Source organism: Tachyglossus aculeatus, chromosome 23 (genome assembly GCF_015852505.1).
Source record: "Tachyglossus aculeatus isolate mTacAcu1 chromosome 23, mTacAcu1.pri, whole genome shotgun sequence".
Lineage (NCBI taxonomy): Eukaryota > Metazoa > Chordata > Mammalia > Monotremata > Tachyglossidae > Tachyglossus > Tachyglossus aculeatus.
The window spans coordinates 32,054,533-32,079,121 of NC_052088.1; the positions used below are offsets into that span (position 1 = coordinate 32,054,533).

A 24,589-nucleotide genomic window follows, 5' to 3' on the forward strand; every position below is an offset into this window, starting at 1 on the left:
TAACAAATACCACATTTATTGTTATTATTACCAATCTTTTTTCTCTTTCTTTTTTCTAGAGGCACTTCCCGAAGGATTCAGTCAGGAGTTTGAAGAAGAACAACCCAAAAGCAGACCCAAATTTCAGGCTCCTCAGGTGCGGGCGATGACTCCCCCCCCGCAGCCACCCCCTACGAAAAAGAAAGAAGCCGAGTCTGAGACCAAGGTAACTCGTGACCAGTCGCTAGTTCAGAGAACATCCTGCTCGCTCGCCGGCGTACTGACCCAATTGGAACTTGTGTTAAACGGTAGATGAATCCAAATTCTGCGCACCACAACCTTCCCCATAAAGCATCGTTTTAAGTGGCTGTGCCTGTTAAATGATGATGATGATGATAGCATTTATTAAGCGCTTACTATGTGCAAAGCACTGTTCTAAGCTCTGGGGAGGTTACAAGGTGATCAGGTTGTCCCACGGGGGGGATCACAATATCATTGGCACCATTAACAATGGTGGCATTTATTAAGCGCTTACTATGTGCAAAGCACTGTTCTAAGCGCTGGGGAGGTTACAGTTCCCACAGGGGGCTCACAGTCTTCATCCCCATTTTACAGATGAGGTAACTGAGGCACAGAAAAGTTAAGTGACTTGCCCAAAGTCACACAGCTGACAACTGGCAGAGCCGGGATTAGAACCCATGACCTCTGACTCCAAAGCCCGGCCTCTTGCCACTGAGCCACGCTGCTTCTGTATTTAACTGTTCTCGCACTCCCCTCAGCCCCTGAAGCAGCGTGGCTCAGTGGATAGAGCACGGGCCAGAAAGTCGGAAGGACCTGGGTTCTAATCTCGGCTCCATTCTATGCCTGCTGTGTGACCTTGGGCAAGTCACGTAACTTCTCTGGGTCCCCCTTTTAGACTGTGAGCCCACTGTTGGGTAGGGACTGTCTCTATATGTTGCTAATTTGTACTTCCCAAGCGCTTAGTACGTGCTCTGCACACAGTAAGCGCTCAATAAATATGATTGATGATGTTACCTCATCTGGAAAATGGGGATTGAGTGTGAGCCCCAGGTGGGACGGGGACTGTGTCCAACCTGATTAGCTTGATCTACCCAGCGCTTAGTACAGTGCTTGGCACATAATAAGCGTTTGATGATGATGATGATGGTATTTCTTAAGCGCTTACTATATGCAAAGCACTGTTCTAAGTGCTGGGGAGGTTACCAGGTGATCAGGTTGTCCCATGGGGAGCTCACAGATTTAATCCCCATTTTACAGATGAGGTAACGGAGGCACAAAGAAGTTAACTTGCCCAAAGTCACACAGCTGCTTAACAAGTACCATAATTATGATTATTGTTATTATTATTAAAGAAGCAGTGATGGTGTGTTTGAGAATCGTAAGAAGGTCATAGATATCGAAGCCTTTTAATGGCAAAGACAAACTGCAGGTTATTGGGGTGAGCTGTCTTTTCCACCTCTGAGTTCCCTCACCTCCTCTAGCCCCTCACCAAATCCCACACTCTTCCTTTCTGACCTTTAAAATCTGCTGCTCTGCCTGGGAAGAGACATGACATGACATAGTGTGCTGAACAACTATTGGATTTTTTTTGATTGCTATGCTTTTTTGTGGGTGTTGTAATAGCTCCTCCAAAGCTAGGAGACATAATATCGCGAGATGAAAAAGGTTGAGAATCCCACCTTGAAAACAGTTGCTGGGATTGGGCTCATTTATTTTGCAAGACAGGGCCCACACTGCTAAAGTACCTAGAACGCAAAGTAAAAGGAACCCTTCACCACTCCAGGCATTTAAAAGGAATAAAGGAGATGTGAAATCCAGCCAGAATATGAAAGGGGCATCCTCTGAGGAGCTGGGAAACTCCGATTACACCTGTCTGCTGGGAAATATTTTAGTCCATCAGCTCAATTGAAAAGAATGCGAAAAGGAAATTAAAATGGAGATCATCATCATCAATCGTATTTATTGAGCGCTTACTGTGTGCAGAGCACTGTACTAAGCGCTTGGGAAGTACAAGTTGGCAACATATAGAGACAGTCCCTACTCAACAGTGGGCTCACAGTCTAAAAGGGGGGAGACAGAGAACAAAACCAAACGTACTAACAAAATGAAAAGAATAGATATGTACAAGTAAAATAAATAGAGGAACAAATATGTACAAACATATATACAAATATACAGGTGTTGTGGGGAAGGGAAGGAGGTAAGATGGGGGGATGGAGAGGGAGACGAGGGGGAGAGGAAGGAAGGGGCTCAGTGTGGGAAGGCCTCCTGGAGGAGGTGAGCTCTCAGTAGGGCCTTGAAGGGAGGAAGAGAGCTAGCTTGGGGGATTTAAGATCTCATCCTTAATATTTAAACCAATAAACCCCAAAATGGGTCACCATTCCCCACTCCTCTGATCTACCTTCCCGATCGGCTTCACTGGGTGATGGAGATTTCCTACTGTGTGAGCCTGCTTTTCTCAGGGTGGGGAGAAAGTCAAAGCCAGGAAAAAGAACAAAACATTTTGTCTCCACCCCCCGTGAGAATTCTGGGGGCTTGGTTCCATTGAGGACAGCCTCTTACTGTTGCAAAGAGTAGGGTCAGCCCCTTTGCTTCCTGGAAATTTGGTTTTTTTACTTGTTTCTCTGCAATTCCTGTGCCAACTTTCAACTGGATCTCTGATGAGATATTTTCATAGCACCGAGCTCTCTCCAAAGAGCAACTGTAATACAGCACAGTCTAACAGCCACATATATTGAGACTCGTATGTGCCTTCTCAACCATCCTACTCCCTCTTACTTCTTTATAAAATGTCTAATAAAAATAATAATAATAATAGTGGTATTTGCTAAGTGCTTACGATGGGCCAGGCACTGTACTAAGCACTGGGATCGATACAAGCAAATCAGGTTGTACACAGTCCCTGTCCCGCACGGGGCTCACAGTCTTAATCCCCATTTGATAGATGAAGTAACTGAGGCATAAAGAAATAAAGTGACTTACCCAAGGTCACACAGCAAACAAGTGGCGGAGGTAGGATTAGAACCCAGGTCCTCCTGGCTTCCAGACCCGTGCTCTACCCACTAGTTCCTAATCTAATTCCAAATTCTCCAGCGCTCTGAGCTCCCAAAATATTTTAAAAAAGAAAAGTCAAATTCAATTCACTTTACATTCACCGAACATCCACAGGATGCTTGAGGCCCATTTATTTCGGCATGAAAATGACATCCCATGTCTCTCCATTGCTACAGAAGTTATGATACTTTTATACTGGTTCTAAAGAAGTTTGTATTTTCCACTTTATTCCATTTCTCATTTTAGTAGGGTTTTCTCTTTCTAGCAGAAAAGTGCTGGGCAAGTTCAAGAGTTGGATATGAAAGAATGGATTCTGCGGTATGCTGAACAACAGAATGAGGCAGAAAAGAATGAAAACTCTGCTAAAAGTTTAGAAGAGGAGGAAAAATTTGACCCCGTAAGTTGGGAACTCTGTGGGTTCATGTCTGAATTAATTGTACTTCGGGGCTTCTTGATTTTGTCTTTATATAAGATTGATAAATGGTAAATACTTTTGAATGACACCTTGCATTGAATATTTGTAAATGTTTAGGACTCAAACCTTAATTAAAACTAAAAAGTATTGTAATCCAGCTGTTCCTATAAAGGCGAGGCATCATTCTGAAGTATAACTATTTTAATATAGTCTTTATTTCCTAAGAATGTTTTAAATTGAGGCTCCAGAGCTAGGTAAAACTCTTCTGTAGTGCTTAAGTATTTTTAAGCAAGTGATGACACTGTTCTGTTTAAATAAAAAGTCATTTATGTACATGCCAGAAAAATGGTTTGAGGTTTGATTGTGGTTTTGGAGTTTTTACTTGGAGTCCATTTCTGATTTTCTGTAATCCTCATATCTATATATTCTGGACGATGATATCACCAAATGCTAGGAACAGTGAAACAAGTGTTGGAAAATCCACAACCTAATTTTAGTTCCGTCCGTGCCTTGTACATTCTCCAAATCGCTCCATGTTTTAGGTTACCCAGTATCTCTGAAGAATCTTATTGAGTATTTGCATGACCCTATGTGATTAGTTTTTTTTCTTCAATGAAGATAGCGTGCCTTTCTGTAATTTTACAGTAGATTATAAGCACCTCGAAGGGAGGGATCATGTCTGTTTGGTTTTCTTTTCTCAAATAGTATAATGCTCTGCACACAGTAAGCCCTTAAATACTATTGCTTGATGAGTTTTTTCGGAAGCAGTTATTCTGAATTTGGTTCTATTTTTAGAATAAGAAGGTGGTATGACTGTTAAATTTTGTGTCCTCTCTAATAATTTTGAAATTGCCCCCAACTGCACTAGTGACAGGGCATTTGGCATTTTGGCCCATATTTTACAGATTAGAGGAGAGATGCGGAAAGACTGGATCACTTTCCCCAAGGCCAATGGAGGATGTCCCAGATAGTGACAGGAGATCTGGTTCCTTGCTACCAGACTTGTTTCTAGTTTGTTGAGATGCCCGTTCTAAAAATATGAGGGTTAACCTTAATTTGGCACATTAATAGTTTATGAAATTAGAGGAAATATTCCTTTTTAGCAACTTTTCGTGTTAACAAAATGAAGTGCCCTACTGAAAGCTCACCTCCTCCAGGAGGCCTTCCCAAACTGAGCCCCCTTTTCCTCTGCTCCTCCTGCCCTCATCGTCCCTACTCCCTCCCCCTGCTCTGCCCCCTCCCCGCTCCACAGCACTTGTATATATGTGTACGTATTTATAGTTCTATTTATTATGTGTGTATATCTGTACTTCTGTTTATATTGAGGCTGTTGATGCCTGTGTACATGTTTTGTTGTCTGTCACCCCCCTTCTAGACTAAGCCCATTGTTTGGTAGGGATTGTCTCTACCTGTTGCCAAATTGTACTTTCCAAGTGCTCAGTACTGTGCTCTGCACACAATACGCGCTCAATAAATACGATTAAATGAAAGTGCTTGAGTTCATGCCTTAAGGCTTTATAATGTTCTTATTGTACTGGATGTGTTTCAGAAATGGGCCTTCCTGTTTGTTCGCGTGATTACTCTCCTTAGTAATTCCAAAAGTTGACCCTTGTTCCACGTACCAACATTTGACTGCAGAAATATGATTATGGGAAATAAAAGAGGACAGAGCTGAGTTTCAAGAAGAATGAATTCCATTTAGGAATTTGGTGCTCTTTGTATTCCAAAACATTTGAGGGTTCCAATAGTTAGAGCAGCATTAGCTTGGCTGCCTTTTCAGAGGTGGGAATCATTTTACAACAGCAGTTCGGAGGCCTTAGGCTTCCCTTCCGCATGGCTGTCCTGCAGTGATCTGCAGTGGCAGGGTGGAATTTGAGAGCAGTAGTCATGGATTCTCCAAGGCAGAAGTGGCCATTGGATTGCAGCCCCAGCATCCTAAGAAAAGAAAGGCACAGCTTTTTGAGAGAGTACTCTCCCAACCACTTTGTACAGTGCTTTGCACTCAAAAAATATGAATGGTGCTCCAGACTTGAATTATGAGTTCTAATTCCAGGCTCGTCATGTATGTATTACACTAATATAAAACTGGATTTACTATGCCCGCACACATGCTTGCCCTTTCACTCTCTCCCTTTTCTCTTCTTTAATCAATCCGTCATATTCATTGAGTGCTTACCGTGTGCACTGTACTAAACACTTGGAAGATACAGTAGAGTTGGGCAGCAGCATGGCCTAGTGGATAAAGCATGAGCCTGGGAGTCCGAAGGATCTGGGTTCTAATGCCGACTCTGACGCTTATCTGCTTTGTGACCTTGGGCAAGCCACTTTACTTCTTGGTGCTTCAGTTCCCTCTTATGAGACCATGTGGGACAATAGCTGTGTCCAACCTGATTAGCTTGTTTCTACCGTAGCGCCTAGAATAGTGTTTGACACATAGTAAACGCTTAACAAATATCATCATCACATTCCTTTCCCTCAATCAGCTTGCAGTCTAGAGGGAGATAAAGACATTAAAAGAAATAAGTAAATTATGGATGTAGACATAAGTGCTGTGGGGCTTAGGGAGGAGATGAGTAAAAGCTGCCAATCCAAGTGCAAAGGTGACAGAGAAGGAAGTGGGAGAAGAGGAGGAGAGGGCTTTCCCATCCCCACATCCCCTGCAATACAACAAAAAATAGACACATTCCCTGCCCATAATGAGCTTACAGTCTAGTCTTATAGCTTTCCCCTTATATCCTGCAATACCAATTTGCCCCTGCCTTTGTTTTCTCTCCTTTTTTTGAGACGTTCCCAACCCCCCTGAGACTTCAGATGTTGGAAATCCCAAACTCAAGGGTTTTGATGTGATGTATAAGTCTACCAGTCTTTAGTGAATCTTCTCTCTCTTCGTTTGGAACAGAACGAAAGGTACTTACACTTGGCGGCAAAGCTCCTTGATGCGAAAGAACGAGCTCTTTCTTCCAAGCAAGAAAAGAACAAGCAAGGCCAGAAAGAGGCCCAAGAAAAAATAAGGAAATTTCAAAGGGGTAGGCGACCTTCAAATTCTCTCTTTCTTGTAAAAACAAATTTCATTGCAGTCCCAAATTTGGAGTAGTGTTGCAAGTTAGGCCACAGTAGAATTATGTCACGGGATCGTGTTTGAAACCCAGAGAAATTTGGACAAACATCCGAGGAGTTAGAAGAGTTTTTATTGTAGATGACTGCTAATTTTCTGTCAAAACAGAGTCGTGGTAGAATTTTCCTAAAAAAGGTTGGTAAACGGAAATTGGGAAGCAGTGGGACCCAACAACGAAGTGCTCTTTTTCATCCTCTGGGAAACAATGTATCAAAAATCCAAATAGATTGTATTGGTTGTTTGAACACAAAATTAAAAGCCTTATTTGGGTACCTACTGAATAAAAGCTACAAATGAAGTGAAAATCATAACTCTCAATTTTCACTCTAATCGTACCATAATTTTCAGCCTAGGTCAGAATGAAATCTTTCCTCCAATCACAGTCCTCCCTCATCTTATGAAGCAGTGTGGCTTAGTGGAAAGAGCCCGGGCTTGGGAATCAGAGGTCATGGGTTCTAATCCTGGCTCTGCCACTTGTCAGCTGTGTGACCTTGGGCAAGTCACTTAACTTCTCTGGGCCTCAGTTACCTCATCTGTACAATGGGGATTTTAAGACAGCCCCACACGGGATAACCTGATGACCTTGTATCTACCCCAGTGCTTAGAACAGTGCTTGGCACATAGTAATCGCTTAACAAATACCATCATTACTATCTTATTTTCTACCTATTCTGGAATCAGGGTTATATCTTATTTTCCACGTAATTCTACTTCTCCGTGACTTATTTTTGGTAACTCCAGTGAAATAATTGCTACAAAAAATTACGTGTTTCAGATCTGGATATACATTGAGCTACGTTTCTTTCCTCCAAGATACTATTTTTTGTATAACCTTTCAAAGATGGAAACACCTAATAAGCAAAAGGGAAATAAGTGTGAAGCTAACATCTTAATTCTCATTTGTAGAAATGGAAACCTTAGAAGACCATCCTGTGTTCAATCCAGCTATAAAGATTTCACAGCAACAGAGTGAGAAAAAAAAACCTCCTTTACCCTCTGAAAAGGAAGGGGCTTTGAACTTGAATTTATTTGAAAAGTCTGGAGCTGCAGAAGAAGAGAAAGGTATTAACAGCTAAAGGTCTTTTAATCGCACTCTAATGAACCAGCAATGAAATGTGAATTAGGTATCGAACAAGGGTACTCTTCGTTGAGATACTTTTCACCCTAGCCAAAAGTCGTCGCGATCCAAGGAATTATTTAATAAAGGAAACCTCAGATACAAAGATTTGAAAAGTGTTCCCCCTATTCTGTTTCCAGGGGTTCCGTTGAGAGGAACTAATTATCAATTGTATTTATTGAGTGCTTACTATGTGCAGAGCACTGTACTAAGCGCTTGATGGTACCTGAGAAGTATTCTAAATCCTTTCGCAATATAAAAAGCGCTATAAGATGCTCCTTTAGACTATACGATCCTTACGTGCAGATATCATGTCTATCAGTTGTATTTATTGAGCACTTACTATGTGCAGAGCACTAGACTAAGCACTTGGGAGAGTACAAAGTTTGGCAGACACACTAACACACAGTATAGTGCTCTGTGTGGTAAGTGTTCAATAAATAGCATTGATTGAACTATAGAATGAGTAATCATTAAGTGCTTAGTACAATGCTCTTTTGTCTCCCCCTTTTAGACTGTGAGCCCACTGTTGGGTAGGGACTGTCTCTATGTGTTGCCAATTTGTACTTCCCAAGCGCTTAGTACAGTGCTCTGCACACAGTAAGCGCTCAATAAATACGATTGATGATGATGATGATGCTCTTCAAACAGTAAGCGTTCAATAAATATTGAATGAATATGTATGTGCAGATTATGTACATATATACATGTTGTTAATTTGATAAAATGGAGAATAAAATGCAGTATAAAGGTGTTCAGTCTTCAAGAGGAAGTGTGAAATTCCTTCAAAATCTTCCCATCACTTTTTAATAAAAGACCTGGATGAATAATGGAGGCAAATCCACCTGCTCTGAAAGATGAAATAAAAGTCAGAAGCAGCGTGACCTAATGGAAAGAGCCAGAACACTGTCTGGAAGCCAGAACACCTGAGTTCTCGTCTCAGCTGTGCCGTAGGCCTGCTGGGTGACCTTTGACAAGTTGCTTAATCTCTCTGTGTCTCATTCCCTCATGTATAAAATAGGGATAAAATCCCTGCTCTCCTTTCTTTTTAGATTGTGAGCACTGCGTAGACCTGAAACTGGGTCCGATCTGGTTATCTTGTGTCTTACCCTAGTGCTTAGCACAGAGTAAGTGCTTGAAAGTACTATGAGTCAATAATATAAGTAATCTACTAAACTGAGATCTTTAGAAGGAAAACAATATGTTGATGAACTCGTGGTCTAATTTGCTATCACGAATCTATTCACAACAGGCCCTCTTAAGCCTTCTTTTCCCCAGCTCACTCTCCCTTCTGCGTCATCCATGCACTTGGATCTTAGAAGCAGCATGGGCTAGTGGCAAGAGCCCGGGCTTGGGATTCAGAGGATGTGGGTTCTAATCCTGGCTATGCCATTTATCGGCTGTGTGACCTTTGAAAAGTTACTTCACTTCTCTGTGCCTCAGTTACCACCTTTGTAAAATGGGGATTAAGACAGCCTCATGGTGGACAGGGACTGTGTCCAAACTGACTATCTTGTATCTACCTCAGGGCTTAGAACAGTGCTAGGCACGTAGTAAGCGCTTTTAAAAAAATCCATCATTATTATTATTATCTGTGACTTTTAAATGGGGCATTTTAAATTCGCCCCATTCCCAATCGTACAGCACTTACATACAAACCTTAAAATGACATATTATAAATTACTCATTTATTCATATTGAAGTCTGTGTGCTAGTCTAGACTTTAAGCTTATTATGGGTCAGGAACTAGTCTGCTAATTCTGCTGTACTCTCCCAAGTGCTTAGTACTACTGCGCTCTTGTACATAGTAAGCACTCAATAAATACCACTGATTGATTGAAGCCAAGTTCTATTTCATTGAAGTTTTGATAAAGTCAAAATTGAAAGGTAATTTCTGAATAAACTTGCCATCTACACTGGTGACTTGGGATAACTTATTTCACTCAAGGCAGATTTTGGATTGCTGTTTTGGAATTAACTCTTTTTTGTTCACTTTTTCAGCCAAAAAGAAAGAGCCACGAGATGTCAGAAATTTTGATTACACTGCTCGGAGTTGGACGGGCAAATCCCCCAAGCAGTTTCTGATTGATTGGGTCAGGAAAAACCTTCCCAAAAGTCCAAATCCTTCCTTTGAGAAAGTTCCAGCGGGTAAATACTGGAAGTGTAGGTATGTATCGCTCCAAAAAGGAGTCACTTTGGAGCCTTTGGCCACTCATTGAAAATGAAGTATTTTCCTTAAGCCTGAACGCAACATTTAATCTGTGGGTTTTTTTCCATAATCCCAAATGCAACATTTATGCTGTGAGATGTTTTCCTTAAACCCGAATGTGGCATTTACGCTATGAGGTTTTTCTAGGTATCACGTAGGTTTTATGTATGAAAGAATCTGGAGATCTATTGCACAACCTAGGACGTGCCAAGGGAACTCGAGAAATTTTAGAAGTTTTACTTCAGTGGCCCAACTCAATTCCAGGTTTACAGAGTAATTATTCATAGCCAGGAAATTGGACTACTGTTTTAGATTGAATATTAATGGACAGGGGGGAAATGTATGGACTGACTCAATGGACAAGCACATTCTTTTCCTTCTCTAAGAGTGCGGGTGGTAAAGTCTGAAGGTGACGTTCTTGTGGTGTGTCCAACTATTTTAACGGAGGACGGCATGCAAGCTCAGCATTTGGGGGCTACGTTGGCTCTTTATCGTTTAGTCAAAGGACAGGTGAGATTTACCTTTTAAACTATTTTTAAAAAGCACTTGTGGCAAGGGATCTCTGTTTTCTCCATTTCGGTTCGTCCGATGTAAACTTTTCTGGTTAAGAAAGGTTGAAAGTATTGTGGAAGAAATTTTATAGCTTCCTAAAAGAATTTCGAAATAAAAGCGTTAAAGTCAAGCTGTGTTTCGAATATATTTTGATGATGAAGTGTAAAGACTTCTGAAATAAGTATGTAAAAGTCAAGCTATCGGTTTCAAATCTATTTTGACGAAGTATAAGGAATTCTGAAGTAAAAGTGTAAAAGTCAAGTTATCGGTTTCAGGTATATTTTGACGATGAAGTATAAAGAATTCTGAAATAAAAGTGTAAAAGTCAAGCAGTCGATTTCAAATATATCTTGATGAAGTGTCAAGAATTCTGAAATAAAAGTGTAAAAGTCAAGCAGTAGATTTCAAATATATTTTGATGATGAAGTATAAAGAATTCTGAAATAAAAGTGTGTAAAATTCAAGCTATCGATTTCAAATATATTTTGATTATAAAGATTTTGGTTTGTCCCAATTTAGGGGACAACGTTATTATTATATTTCTGAAACCTATTTCACTTGGGAAAACAAAGGAAAACAAATGGGACTTTAAGCATTAGTTTTGCTTTGATCCTTCATGTGGTCACTGAAGCTTTCAGTAGCTCAGATTTCAGCATCTCTAAAATATTATACTAGCCAACACTTTTAAGGTAGATAGGGATTACTAACCACAATGTAGTCCACGTATTTGTTTGGGGACTATCACTTAGATCAATCAATCAATCAATCATATTTATTGAGCGCTTACTGTGTGCAGAGCACTGTACTAAGCACTTGGGAAGTACAAGTTGGCAACATATATGCTAACAAAGGTGCCGTATTGTTGAGGGGAGGAAAAATATTATTTCTAGTCTTAAACTCTAGACCACCTTGGGACCCAAACTGCAAATCAGTCAACGTGTTGGTCTCAAGAAACGTGAAAAGCTGGTTATTGAGAAATAATGCCCGGCTAATTTCTTTTTCTTTACTCCAGTCAGTCCATCAGTTGCTCCCTCCCACATATCGAGATGTTTGGTTGGAATGGAGCGAAACCGAGAAGAAAAGGGAAGAGCAGAATAAGATGGAAACCAACAAGCCCCGGGACCATTTTATTGCCAAATTGCTTAATAAGCTCAAACAGCAGCAGCAGCAACAGCAACAACAATCCGAAACTAAAAAAGAGATCACCGAAGATCCCGAGGAATCCTGGGAGAATTTAGTTTCCGATGAAGATTTTACGGCATTATCTCTCGAAGAACCCTATGCGGAAGACTTGGAGCCTGTGAGAAATCTCTTCAGGAAGTTGCAAAGCACAGCAAAATACCAGAGACTTTTGAAGGAGCGGCAGCAGTTGCCCGTTTTTAAGCACAGGAATTCCATTGTTGAAACTCTTAAAAGGCATCGTGTAGTTGTCGTGGCAGGGGAAACTGGAAGTGGCAAAAGTACTCAAGTACCTCATTTCCTCTTGGAGGATTTGTTGCTAAATGAATGGGGATCGGGGAAATGCAACATCGTGTGTACCCAACCCCGAAGGATCTCAGCCGTGAGCCTGGCCACCAGAGTCTGCGAAGAACTGGGCTGTGAAAATGGACCCGGAGGAAGAGTAAGCTGTGTTATTTGTTCAGTCGTATTTATTGAGCGCTTACTGGGTGCAGAGCACTGTACTAAGCGCTTGGAAAGTACAATTCGGCAACAGATAGCGACACTCCGTGCCCAACAACGGGCTCAGAGTCTTGTAGACTGTCACATTTCATTTCTATGTTATTTCACTTCTGTTTTAACTCGTTTTTGAATGGTGGCCACATCCTGGTGGGGATACTTGATAGATTTTGAGAAGCAGCGTGGCTCAGTGGAACGAGCCCGGGCTTTGGAGTCAGAGGTCATGGGTTCGAGTTCCGGCTCCACTGCAAGTCTGCTGTGTGACCTTGGGCAAGTCACTTAACTTCTCGGAGCCTCAGTTCCCTCATCTGTCAAATGGGGATGAAGACTGTGAGCCCCACGTGGAACAACCTGATCACCTTGTATCCCCCCCAGCGCTTAGAACAGTGCTTTGCACATAGTAAGCGCTCAACAAATGCCATCATAAAAAAAAGATCATGTCAGCGAAAAGCTTGAATATTTGAGAAGGTGTTTCGTTCACAGGGCCTGTGGAAATCACTCCTTAGGAGGGGTACTATGAACTGACTTTGAAGCCTGTTGGCGTAGAGACTGAAATAGCATCACTTAGGGAGAAAAAGATTCATCATTTTTTTCTAAATAGTTACCTAGTACCCACAGTGGGATTAGGACTCTTCAAACTGATTGAAGTTAATATCGTGAAGGACCCAAATCAGCAACCCAGAATTGTTTTGAAAGAGCCATTTCTGCTCAAACATCCTAATTGGCGTCCAGTTTTGTTGTGTCTTTTTGTACAGCAAAACCGATGACTTTCCCATCCAAATTGAGGGAGGGAATGAATAGGACAAATGGGAAATTGGTGTTCACCAAATCCCAAAATACCAGGACTAGGGGTACCCCTCTTATACCCAAATATGTAGGTGTAGAGAAGCAGCATGGTCTGTTGGATAGAGTATGGGCCTAGGAGTCCATAGGACCTGGATTCTAATCCGGTTCCTCCACTTGTCTGCTGTGGGACCTTGGGCAAGTCACTTCATTTCTCTAGGCCTCAATTACCTCATCTGTAAAATGGGGATTAAAACTGTGAGCCCCGTATGGGGCAGAGACTGTGTCCACCCCGATTTGCTCGTGTCCACCCTAGTGCTTAGTACTGTGCCTTGGACATAAAAAGCTCTTAAATACCGCAATTTATCGTCATTATTATTATTAATAAAACAAAGGGAAAAACTTGGTCGTTTTACTGGTGATCCATATATAGATTTCAATACCCAGGTTGTGCAAGCAAAAAGCATCAAAACAATGAAGTGCTTTGAAAACTGATTAGGAGGTCTTGGCCATAAGCTTTTTAGGTAGAAAGTTGGGATGCTGGCAGTGCTCGTGGGAGAGTGCTGGGGGACGAGAGAAAGTAATTCGTGGAAAATAGATCCTTGAAAATGTTACCTCTCCAACCCAAGAGACAAGGAGGCATCTGAAAAGCTAATAGTTGTGGTATTTACTAAGTGCCTTTAATTATATGCCAAGCACTGGTTCTAGATACAGGATAATCAGGTCTTAAATGGGGCTCACAGTCTTAGTAGAAGGGGTAACATGGAAGCCCAAAGAAGTGACCTGCCCAATGGATATGTACAGATGTCACTTGAAGAGTTTTTATTTAAACTTTTGGGGCCCTTTGAGATAGATGTGGTGGGGTTTTCCGAGAGCCTTTGGTCATAAAGGGAAAGGCAGTTCAGAAGAATGTGTAAAGCTACTTTCAGACTCAAAATGAAAGAGTATTTTAATCTGTTTACTGCGGTACTCACAGAATTAACTGTGTCGTACAGTTAGTGAGCGTAAAAAAGAGATGTGGAGGATTTGTCATTTTAAATTAGATAAAGCAGGCAATTGCACTGGTTCGAATAGTTGTCTTAAATCGTTAGCCCTTCTGGTAGCTGATTAATTTTCATGAGTGCTTTCTGCATATATTTCCATTGATGAGTCAAAAATTTTAAGTCACTGCCGAAAGTCCAACGTTCCTATGGTATTTTTCCCCAGAATTCTTTATGTGGATATCAAATCCGAATGGAGTCTAGAGCAAGTGAAGCTACTAGACTACTCTACTGTACCACAGGAGTTCTTCTACGAAAGCTGCAGGAAGATGGGCTTTTGACAAACGTGTCTCATGTAATTGTAGATGAGGTGAGTAATTTCTATTTTCAGTAAAGCAAGATATAGAGGGATTGAATGTCATTCACCAGTTAAAACCCATAATTTATATATTAGTGTCTGTCTCCCCTTTTGACTGTAAGCTCATTGTGGGCAGGGAATGAGTCTGCCAGGTCTGTTATTGTACCCTCCCAAATTCTTAATGTGATGCTCAGTAGATACCATTCATTGATTGATTGATTAAAAAGGTACCGAAATTGACCATTATTGTACAATAAGTCTCCAGTAGCTCTTGGCTACAAAATTAAAATGTTTTTATCAAAAATGCCCTGGCTGACCTTCTCGCTAAAGGGTTAGAAACGAAGCACTGAGAGGCTTCTTAATATTTCCAATATGTCATACTTCCTAAAATATTATCTGTTGTCAACTAGACAAGTCTGACTACTCTTGTAGTTTGGGGTTTTTTAATGGTATTTTAGCACTTACTATGTGCCAGACGCTCTACTGAGTGCTAGGGTAGATGCAAGCCAATGAGGTCCCACGTGGGGCTCACAATCTAGTTGGCTGGAAGTACTGTTCTAGATACCTAAATGACATGAATGTTTCATAATATATGGTCTCTAATTTTTAAATTTATAACATTGAGAATTCAGTTGTGATGCACTCATTTTTGTTAATAAAGCACTTTGGAAAGTACCTTTTTATGTATTCTAATATTATGAGTTATGTATTTGCAGGTAACTGTAGAAGCTGCTTTCAAATAGTGATTTTTAAGGCATACAGAGCTCGATTCCCCAACACCTAGCGTTATCCCATGAGAAATGAGGCACTTTGGGAGAATCAATCAATCAATCAGTCGTATTTATTGAGCGGTTACTGTGTGCAGAGCACTGTACTAAGCGCTTGGGAAGTACAAGTTGGCAGCATATAGAGACGGTCCCTACCCAACAGTGGGCTCACAGTCTAGAAGGGAGAAGAAGTCTCTTGTAGACTACAAGGAGTCTACTTAGTGCCTTTGTGTATATTTTAGGCATGTTATACTTGCAGCATAGAAACCGGGACAATTATAACAGAAGAAATTTAGCAAGGTTACAGATTATGGCAGAAGACAGGACGTTCTGGAGAAAGTCTATCCGTAGAGTCGCTGTGAATCGGAAACGACTCGACGACACTTGATAATAACAAGCATGTGTAGCAGCGAAGCACTATACAGTCCTGCAGGAGTGTGAAAGATTGCTCTTTTCATAGTGTTTAACTTACTGCAGGGAAAGAGTCTTAGGCATGGGAAATTCCATCTCAAAACGACTGTTTACAACTTTTAAAATCTGATCTTTTGGTAGCCAGTGAAATAGTGGTTATGCTATTCTGCATAATACTCTTGGAGAACGTATACTCAGTCGAACAATGGTATTTATTGAGCTCTTACTGTGTACAGAGCACTGTCCTAAGCACTTGGAAGAGTACGATATAACAATATAATAGACACCTTCCCTGCCCACAGTGAGCTTACCATCTAGAAGGGGAGACAGACATGAATGCAAATGAATTATGGATATATGCGTAAGTGCTGAGGGAGCTCATATCAAACAGATAATTGCTCTTCCCCACTTCAAAGCTGTATTGAAGGCACATCTCCTCCAAGAAGCCTTCCCTGACTAAGCCCCCACTCCTCTTCTCCCACTCCCTTCTGTCTCGCCCTGACTTGCTGCCTTTATTCATCCTCCCTCCAATCCCCGCCGTATATATGTATAGATCTGTAATTTATTTATATATATTAATGCCTGTCTCCCCCTGTAGACCGTGAGCTCGTTGTGAGCAGGGAGTGTGTCTGTTATTGTAATGTACTTTACCAAATGCTTAGTACAGTGCTTTGCACACTGTAAGCGCTCAATAAACATGATTGAATGAACGAATGATTGAGGTTGGGGTGAATACCAAGTGCTCAAAGGACTTAGGTTAACCTTATTATTTCCGTGATTCCTTTTTCCCTAGTCTGAATTGATCTTTTTTTTTTCTGATCCTGTGACTTTAGGTTCATGAAAGAAGCGTTCAGTCTGACTTCCTGCTCATTATCCTGAAAGAGATTTTACAGAAACGTTCCGATCTGCACTTGATTTTGATGAGTGCTACTGTAGACAGTGAGAAATTTTCTACCTATTTCACACACTGCCCCATTCTCAGGATTTCAGGACGAAGTTACCCTGTTGAGGTAAGCGTTGCTTTAGAGGCCACGTATGAGTGGAGGCAAGTTCTCTCTTGGAAACTCCTTTTTCAGGTTGGTTCCCTTTAGCCTGTGCGTTCATTTATTCATTCAATCGTGCTTATTGAGCACTTACTATGTGCAGAGCACTGTACTAAGCGCTTCAAAAGTACAATTGGGCAACAGAGACAGTCCCTACCCAACAAGGGGCTCACTGTAGAAGCTGCTTTCAAATAGTGATTTTTAAGGCATACGGAGCTCGATTCCCCAACACCTAGCGTTATCTCATGAGAAATGAGGCACTTTGGGAGAAGAATTCTCTTGTAGACTACAAGGAGTCTATTTAGTGCCTTTATGTATATTTTAGGCATGTTATACTTGAAGCATAGAAACCAGGACAGTTATAACAGAAGAAATTTAGCAAGGTTACAGATTACGGCAGAGGACAGGACGTTCTGGAGAAAGTCTAGAAAGTCACAGTCAAGAGCAGCAGCGGCAATATATGTAACACAAAAGGATTTAAACAATACGCTGCCGATGATGAATTTTATTGTATAGGGGTCAGTGTAGCTGAAAAGGTAGTTTGAAACCAGTAGCCCCTACTGTTGACTCATTGTTGGGTAGGGACCGTCTCTATATGTTGCCAACTTGTACTTCCCAAGCGCTTAGTACAGTGCTCTGCACACAGTAAGCGCTCAATAAGTACGACTGAATGAATGAATTGTGTGGCCGCAGCATGGCCAGGTGGATAGAGCACAGGCATGGAAGTCAGAAGGACTTGGGTTCTAGTCCCAACTCTGCCACATGTGTGCTGCGTGACCTTGGGCAAGTCATTTCACTTCTCTGGGCCTCAGTTACCTCATCCGTAAAATGGGGCTTAAGACTGTGAGCCCAATGTGGGACATGGACTGCGTCCAACCGGATTAGCTTGTGTCTAATCTAGTGCTTAGTACAGTACTGGGTACATAGTAAGCGCTTAACAAGTGCCATTTAAAAAAAAAAAAGGTGGAAGACATTCACTTGCCATAAGGAGCTTATAGTCTAGAAGAGGAACTTGCAGTCTAGAAAAACTCCTTGGGTCGTGGCTAGGGAGAAAGAGGGACATTTGCGGGAACTGTAAAGGCAAGAGACTGTGTCTCTTGTATCATCAATTATACTTAATGAGCCCTTATCATGTGCAGAGCACTGTACTAAGCACTTGGGAAAGTACAACATGAGTCGATTCCCTGCCCACAATGAGCTTACCGTCTAGAGGGGGAGACAGACATGAATATAAATAAATTGCAGATATGGTCATAAATCCGGTGGAGTAAATAAAGGGTGCAAATCAAAGTGCAAGGACGACTCCAAAATACCAATCAGCCAGTCAATCAATGGTATTTATTAAGCGCTGCCTGATAACCACCCATGAGGAATTCCTGGAGATTTTGGTGATACCTCCTTTGGTTGGAAGGGTCTCACCAAGGAGTGGGATTCAGGAAGGAGATTTTGGAGTCATTTAACTCTTGTTTTAAATCCATGGTCCAATGTGAGGTAGGAGGAGACAAGGCCAACACAGTGATAGGCATCTTCAGGAAGGGCAGAGAAACAAAACAAAAGGGCAGGCCTGGAATTCTGCTTGAATTTGCTTTTGGCTCGCCCATCTAAGTGGGTCTTTTAATGGAGTAGCCACACCGTAGCCCATGTCTGTTTCTCAAACATGCTCTTTAGAAAGAGAAGCGATGAAGACGTGTAAAAGTTCACTCACTTCTCTTCCCTCTACTGACTTGCTAGGTTTTTCACCTGGAAGATGTGGTAGAGGAGACCGGCTTTGTTCTGGAGAAAGACTCAGAATATTGTCAGAAATTTCTGGAAGAGGAAGAGGAGATAACCATCAATGTCACAGGCAAAGCAGGAGGAATCAAAAAGTATCAGGTAAAAATGAAATTGGGTTCTTCCAAAGCTTTTTTTTAAAAAATATGTGATATTGTTTCAGTGACAGTGATACCTCATTAGTTGCATTCTCAGAAAACCCTGTTTTGTATGAAGTGGAATTTTGTCTTTCAATGAGAAATCAGAAAGTTTGGTTCTTGAGGTCTGTCTCAGGTTTTTAATACTTTTTAGAACTATTTCGCCCTGTATTTAAGCACAATATCTATTTTATTTCTTTGCCTGGGTGGGTATGTGTCATGACTATATTCACACCATGTGTGTGTGTGTGTGTTGCCTGAGTGGGGTATGTGTCATGACTATATTCACAACATTTGTGTGTGTGTGTGCGTGGTCTCTTGTGCCTCTTTTTCTTTCCCTGACTGTCACTTTAATGAGAGAATGGGAAACAGAACAGGCTCTGCATCCTCTCTTCCCTGTAACTGTGGGGAACAATTCAGAATGAATGAATCTTTTGTTAATATGATAGAGTACAGAACAAGGGATTCCTACATTACAACCTGCTTTCCTTTAGAATAGGGAAGGGAAGCAGGGGAATGGAGAGGGAGAAAAATGACCCTAAAGAAATCACTGGTTCAAAAAAAAAATGATGGGGGGAGAGGGGAAAAATCAACTGTATTTCGGTTAAAGCATAGTGGGAAAATTCAGTTCGCACAAGGTTCTACTTGGGGTAGTCACACACATAATGTTCTACAAAAGCTTTAGTGCAACGTTAAGCCTGAGCATAATGGGGAAGGGATCCTACAAGGTGAAAAATCGGACATGAGCTAGTAACAAGGAGAAATAGCTGGGAGGAATGTGCTTCCGGAGGGTGGCACACACTTTGGAAGGGGAAGAGGGAAGAAGGCAGGGTGGCCTAATAGAAGGAGCACAAGCCTGGGAGTCAGGAAGGCCTGGGTTCTAATTCCAGCACCCCGCCTCTTGCCTGCCCCATGACCTTGGGCAACTCACTTTACTTCTCTGTGCCCTCCTCTGTAAAATGGGGACTCACTGTTCTCCCTCCTGCTCTGTCCAACTTGATCATCTCACATCTACCCCAGCGCTTAGTGTGGTGCTTGTCCCGCAGTCAGCACTAAACAAATGCAACAGTTATGATGGTTGCTGTGATTATTCTTGTTAGAAAAGTCCGGCATTTAGCAGCTTTACGAGGTAAACTCCTGGACCCTTTGAGGATTCTACTTGTTCAGTCATATTGGAGGCTGCTGTTTTTCATGGCTCTGGACTTCGAAGGCTAATAATAATAATAATGGCATTTATTAAGTGCTTACTATGTGCAAAGCACTGTTCTAAGCGCTGGGGAGGTTGCAAGGTGATCAGGTTGTCCCATGTTGGGCTCACAGTCTTCATCCCGATTTTACAGATGAGGTAACTGAGGCACAGAGAAGTTAAGTGACTTGCCCAAAGTCACACAGCTGACAATTGGCGGAGCCAGGATTTGAACCCATGCCCTCTGACTCTTTCCACTGAGCCACACTGCTTCTCTACAGAGTGCTTGCTCTGCTCTTTTAATACCCCCTGAATTCACACTCGGTAGTTCACAAGTGGATCAGTAATTTCTAGAATATCTCGGCCCTAATAATAAGGCTAATTCCCCGGGATACTCAATGTTTATATTGCGGCATTATTGTCATAAAGTAAGGCGACTTAATTGAATGATTAGCCAAAGGTAGACACAAATCATCTCATTAGCCTTCTGTAAATGTGCTCTTCACGGACTCCGTATTCTCTTTAGGAGTACATCCCATCACAGACGGGACCTAGCGTCGATTTAAATCCCTACTACCAGAAGTATAGCAGCCGCACCCAACACGCTGTTCTTTATATGAATCCCCATAAAATCAACCTGGATCTCATTTTGGAGCTGCTTGCGTTCCTAGGTATGTTTTCATTTCCTGAAACTTGGAACTCTTCGGAAATGTTTCCTTCTTACTGGACGTTGTGTTTTAATCATTTATTCATTCATTGTTGTATTTATTGAGCGCTTACTGTGTGCAGACCACTGTACTAAGCGCTTGGAAAGTACAGTTCAGCAACAGAGGCAATCCCTGCCCAACAACGGGCTCACAGTCTAGAAGTGAGGAGACCGACTTCAGAACAAGTAAACAGGCATCAATAGCATCAAAATAGATAAACAGAATTATATATACACAGCCTTAATAAAATAAATAGAATAATAAATATGTACATATATACACAAGTGCTGGGAGGCAGGGAGGGGGGTAGAGCAGAGGAAGGGAGTCGGGGAGATGGGGAGGAGGAGGAGAGGAGACCGGGGGTTTAGTCGGGAAGGCCTCGGAGTGATAGCAATCACCTCAAAGTAATGTTCCCCCTTTTGATCGATGCCTGAAAATGTTTTATCCGTCTCGTCTATCTGTCGGGGGCCTGCAGATTTCTTTTAGTGAAGGAGGAAGCAGTTGAGTATTTGGTCACAATTGTAACGTTAACACCATGTGTCATGGAACAGGAGAAGGACCAAGCTGCCTTTCTTGCCTCTAGGGTATCTGGTTAGAACCAAACAATAGTAAGGAAAAGTCACCTAAATGCTAACAGACAAGTGAATTCCTCTCCTCTCCTTTCCAACACCCAGTTGGAAAGTAAATTTAGTAAAATCCACTCCTACCAGATTAGAATGAAATGAACTGGTCTCACAGTGGGCTGGTTGATTCAGGATAGAAAACATATTCTTCTTGCTTACACTTCTAATCAATCAGTCAATGAAATTTATTGAGCACTTACTGTGTGCAGAGCACTGTACTGAGCGCTTGGGAAAATACATGCGATAGAGTTGGTCAGCCTGATCCCTGCTCACAAGAGGCTTACAGTGTTAACTTACAGGCAAGTTAAAGAAGAAACTTTGAGAGTCAATAAAATATTCAGTAGCTTTCTTATTGTCTTACCCATCCTGCGTTAAATCAATGGAGGGATGTTATAAACTTATTTAACTCGTATTTGTTACTTTATTATAATGTATGCTTTTTATCATCCAAACAGACAGAAGTCCCCAGTTCAGAAATGTAGAAGGAGCAGTATTAATTTTTTTACCTGGACTTGCACACATCCAGCAATTGTACGATCTCTTATCAACAGACAGGCGGTTTCATTCCAGAGAAAGGTAGTTACCATTTTCTTCTGTCAGGAAAGTGTGTTGGAAAGAAAATGACTCCCTTTGAAAAAAGGGCATATTGTCATTTAACCTTATTAGTCTGAGAAACTGCTTTTTCTTATACGGTTAACCATCATTCCGAGAGACGACTATCTTAAATGCTTTAAACATTTCTGTTTCTTGAAGCCCAGTACACTTCAACCCCCTATACTTTTATGGCGACCCATCTAAACTCTAATGGAATACAGATTTTTAGGGAAATCTGTTAGGATTTGGGGGTCTTCTGGTGTTTTAGAAAGCTTTCATGATCCAACATCTTAAAAGAATCTTCTCACCTCGCCTTACCGTGCCTTGTATTCCGGGTAGTGTGTTTCATTGTATTCATTCATTCATTCACTCAACCATATTTATCGGGCGCTTATTATGTGCCAAGCACTGTACTAAGCACTTGGAAAGTACAATTCAGCAACAGAGACAACCCCTACCCAACAATTGTATTGCTGCCAGAATGGAATCACGGTCGGGAGGATTGACTCATTTTGGTTGTCTTGAAAATTGCCAAACTGTCCTCTATATAAAGTGGCTTCCAGATCATTTAAAAACTCCATCATCTAATTTTTGTACATTTTCATTATTTCGTTGCTTTGCACAAAGTAACAGGATTTATTTTTAAGTTGCAATTTAGCATGGCCTCACTGCAGCCAAACTGTTTTGGACTGAGTTATAAAGGGGCCTTAATGTGTCTAAAACGTTGATTCCAAAATTTGCCACCATTTAATATTTTTCTCTGAACCATGTAATCCTTTTCTGAGACTGTTGACCTAAGCAACTTAAATTTGTCTTCATACTAGGCTCCCTATAAGCGACAGATATTGAATCATGTACCGCAAAATGCCTCCCAAAACCCGAAGTCTTGAAACACAGCTCTAACATGGCGAACTAGAACAAAACTGGGAATCAAGAACAGTTGTTAAGAATAAAGCATCACTCTGAAAGAAATCCTTACATCCCCATCAAAATTGGGTCACACAATATATACTGTATCTATGTATTTAGTGATTCTTTGCAAGCAGAGCGTTGTTTTGGAAATTGCTATCTTTTCTACCCATCTGAAATTATTTTGCCTCTTTCAGATACAAATTAATAGCCCTGCACTCGATTCTGTCAACTCAAGATCAAGCAGCAGCATTCACGCTCCCTCCTCTCGGAGTCCGAAAGGTACAATTTAGAATATCCCAGAAAAGTTCTAGGGCATTCATCTGAAAACATTTAACTGCAGGATTACTTGCGCCAACTCCCTTGGCATTTTCCCCTTCTACCGCACCTCCAATTGGATTCCGGGTACCTGGAATGGAAGAGCAGGGATAAAGGGCATTTCCTAACTTTCTCTTGCCTCCTTGTTCTGCACTTTATATTACTGTAAGATAGTTCTGCAGAAGGGAAATCATCGAAAAACGTGCAAAGCGAGCTTAGATACAAAAAAGCAAGGGCATCTTAGCTAGAGCTGAAGAGAAAAGGAACAGATTATCTGCAGAAGAAAAGGCTAGTGAAAACCCTCAAGGAAGCTTTATACAATTGCGTTAGCAGTGAGTTCAAAAACTAAATGAGGATCATGTAAGCTGAGTCCCTACTAGCTAGTAACTACTACTAGTAACTAGCTAGTAACTACTAGCTTAAAGAAGTGTACATTTTAGAAAAGCAGCTGTCCCCCATAAATCCATCTATTAAAGTGCAACGTCTTCCCTTTTCAGATTGTTCTAGCGACCAACATTGCAGAGACAGGCATCACTATACCAGATGTGGTCTTTGTAATTGACGCTGGCAGAACGAAAGAAAATAAGTAAGTGGAAAATTTTCCAGATCGAAGAAATATGTTATGTAAGCGTGTGCAGTTGTGGAGGTTTGCCAGTTGATAAACAGTAAAGCGATCGGCCCTCGAGATGCTGTAGTGAAGTTTGCACATACATTGCGGTAGACCAGAGCACACCCTGTCTTCAGAGCCCTCAAAAAAATTCCACCTCTTCCAACAAGCCCTCCCAGATACTCCCTTTACCAAAGTCACATTAACCAGTCAGCCTCCCCTACCTCTTCGGTGTGCGTGTCATTCATATTTATTGAGCGCTTACTGTTTGCAGAGCTCTGTACTAAGTGCTTGGGGGAGTACAGTATAACAATACAGCAGACACATTCCCTCCCCAGCGAGCGAGCGTGTGTGTGTGTGTTTTATATGTAATCAATTGTTACGCCCATTTATTCTGATTACCCTATTTGTACTTTATTTTCACGTCAGTTTTCTCCATTTAAAGGTAAGCCCCTTGTGGGGCCTGGTCTTTCCTGAGGGTACTCATTGAATAACCTGACTACTGCTAATTGTCAATTCTTCAATGAGAAAATAAGGCCAAAGCACAGTGCCTCAAAAACAGGCAACTAGAGACCCTAAGAAAATGTTGAAATCTTCGCCTCGTGATCAGGAATAAGAAGTCATAGTGCTAAACTAGGAAGAGAAGCAGCATGGCTTAATGGATAGAGCATGGGCCTAGGAGCCAGAAGGTCATGGGTTCTAATTCTGGGTCCGCCACTTGTCTGCTGTGTCACCTTGGTCAAGTCACTTCACTTCTCTGGGCCTAAGTTACCTCTTCTGTAAAATGGGGATTGAGACTGTGAGCCCCACATGGGACAGGGACTGTGTCCAACTCCATTTTCTTATATCCACCCCAGCGCTTAGTAAAGTGCCTGGCACAAAAGAAGCGCTTAACAAATACCATTATTAGCAAGCGCTTAGTACAGTGCGCTGCACACAGTAATCGCTCAATAAATACAATGGAATGAATGAACTAGGAATAGTTGAGTAACAGTAAGAGTTCATGTTTACAGATTCTTTGTCATTTTAATGCCTGACTGTGTCACCATGAAGAAAGGGCCCTATTCATTTCCTTCATTTAATTTGGAACGACTTTAAAAGTGTTTAGTTATAGCTTGGTTATCCGATTAAAAAAATAACGTATTTTACAGGTGATCGTTCATAAACTGCCGACCAAAGAGAAGATTGCTTTGTCAGGCGGCAGTTGTTACTGTGACTGGTGGGAAGTAAATTTAATAACTTTTGTTCCCAATGAAC

General features: G+C 41.5%; 1 protein-coding gene across 2 annotated transcripts in view; it reads left to right on the forward strand.

Annotated features, from left to right (window-relative positions):
- DHX29 (DExH-box helicase 29) overlaps positions 1-24,589 on the forward strand; it is a 50,828-nt gene that overhangs the window by 9,117 nt on the left and 17,122 nt on the right. Inside the window, exons 5-18 of one of the 2 annotated variants that reach the window (XM_038765529.1) lie at positions 60-205; positions 3,320-3,451; positions 6,369-6,495; positions 7,491-7,646; positions 9,703-9,868; positions 10,297-10,420; positions 11,475-12,083; positions 14,129-14,272; positions 16,272-16,448; positions 18,213-18,353; positions 20,101-20,245; positions 21,360-21,480; positions 22,605-22,689; positions 23,223-23,311. In XM_038765529.1, coding sequence (XP_038621457.1) covers positions 60-205; positions 3,320-3,451; positions 6,369-6,495; positions 7,491-7,646; positions 9,703-9,868; positions 10,297-10,420; positions 11,475-12,083; positions 14,129-14,272; positions 16,272-16,448; positions 18,213-18,353; positions 20,101-20,245; positions 21,360-21,480; positions 22,605-22,689; positions 23,223-23,311 — 2,362 coding nt within the window. The remainder of the gene's footprint in view (positions 1-59; positions 206-3,319; positions 3,452-6,368; positions 6,496-7,490; positions 7,647-9,702; positions 9,869-10,296; positions 10,421-11,474; positions 12,084-14,128; positions 14,273-16,271; positions 16,449-18,212; positions 18,354-20,100; positions 20,246-21,359; positions 21,481-22,604; positions 22,690-23,222; positions 23,312-24,589) is intronic. The other variant, XM_038765530.1, reaches the window with a different exon arrangement.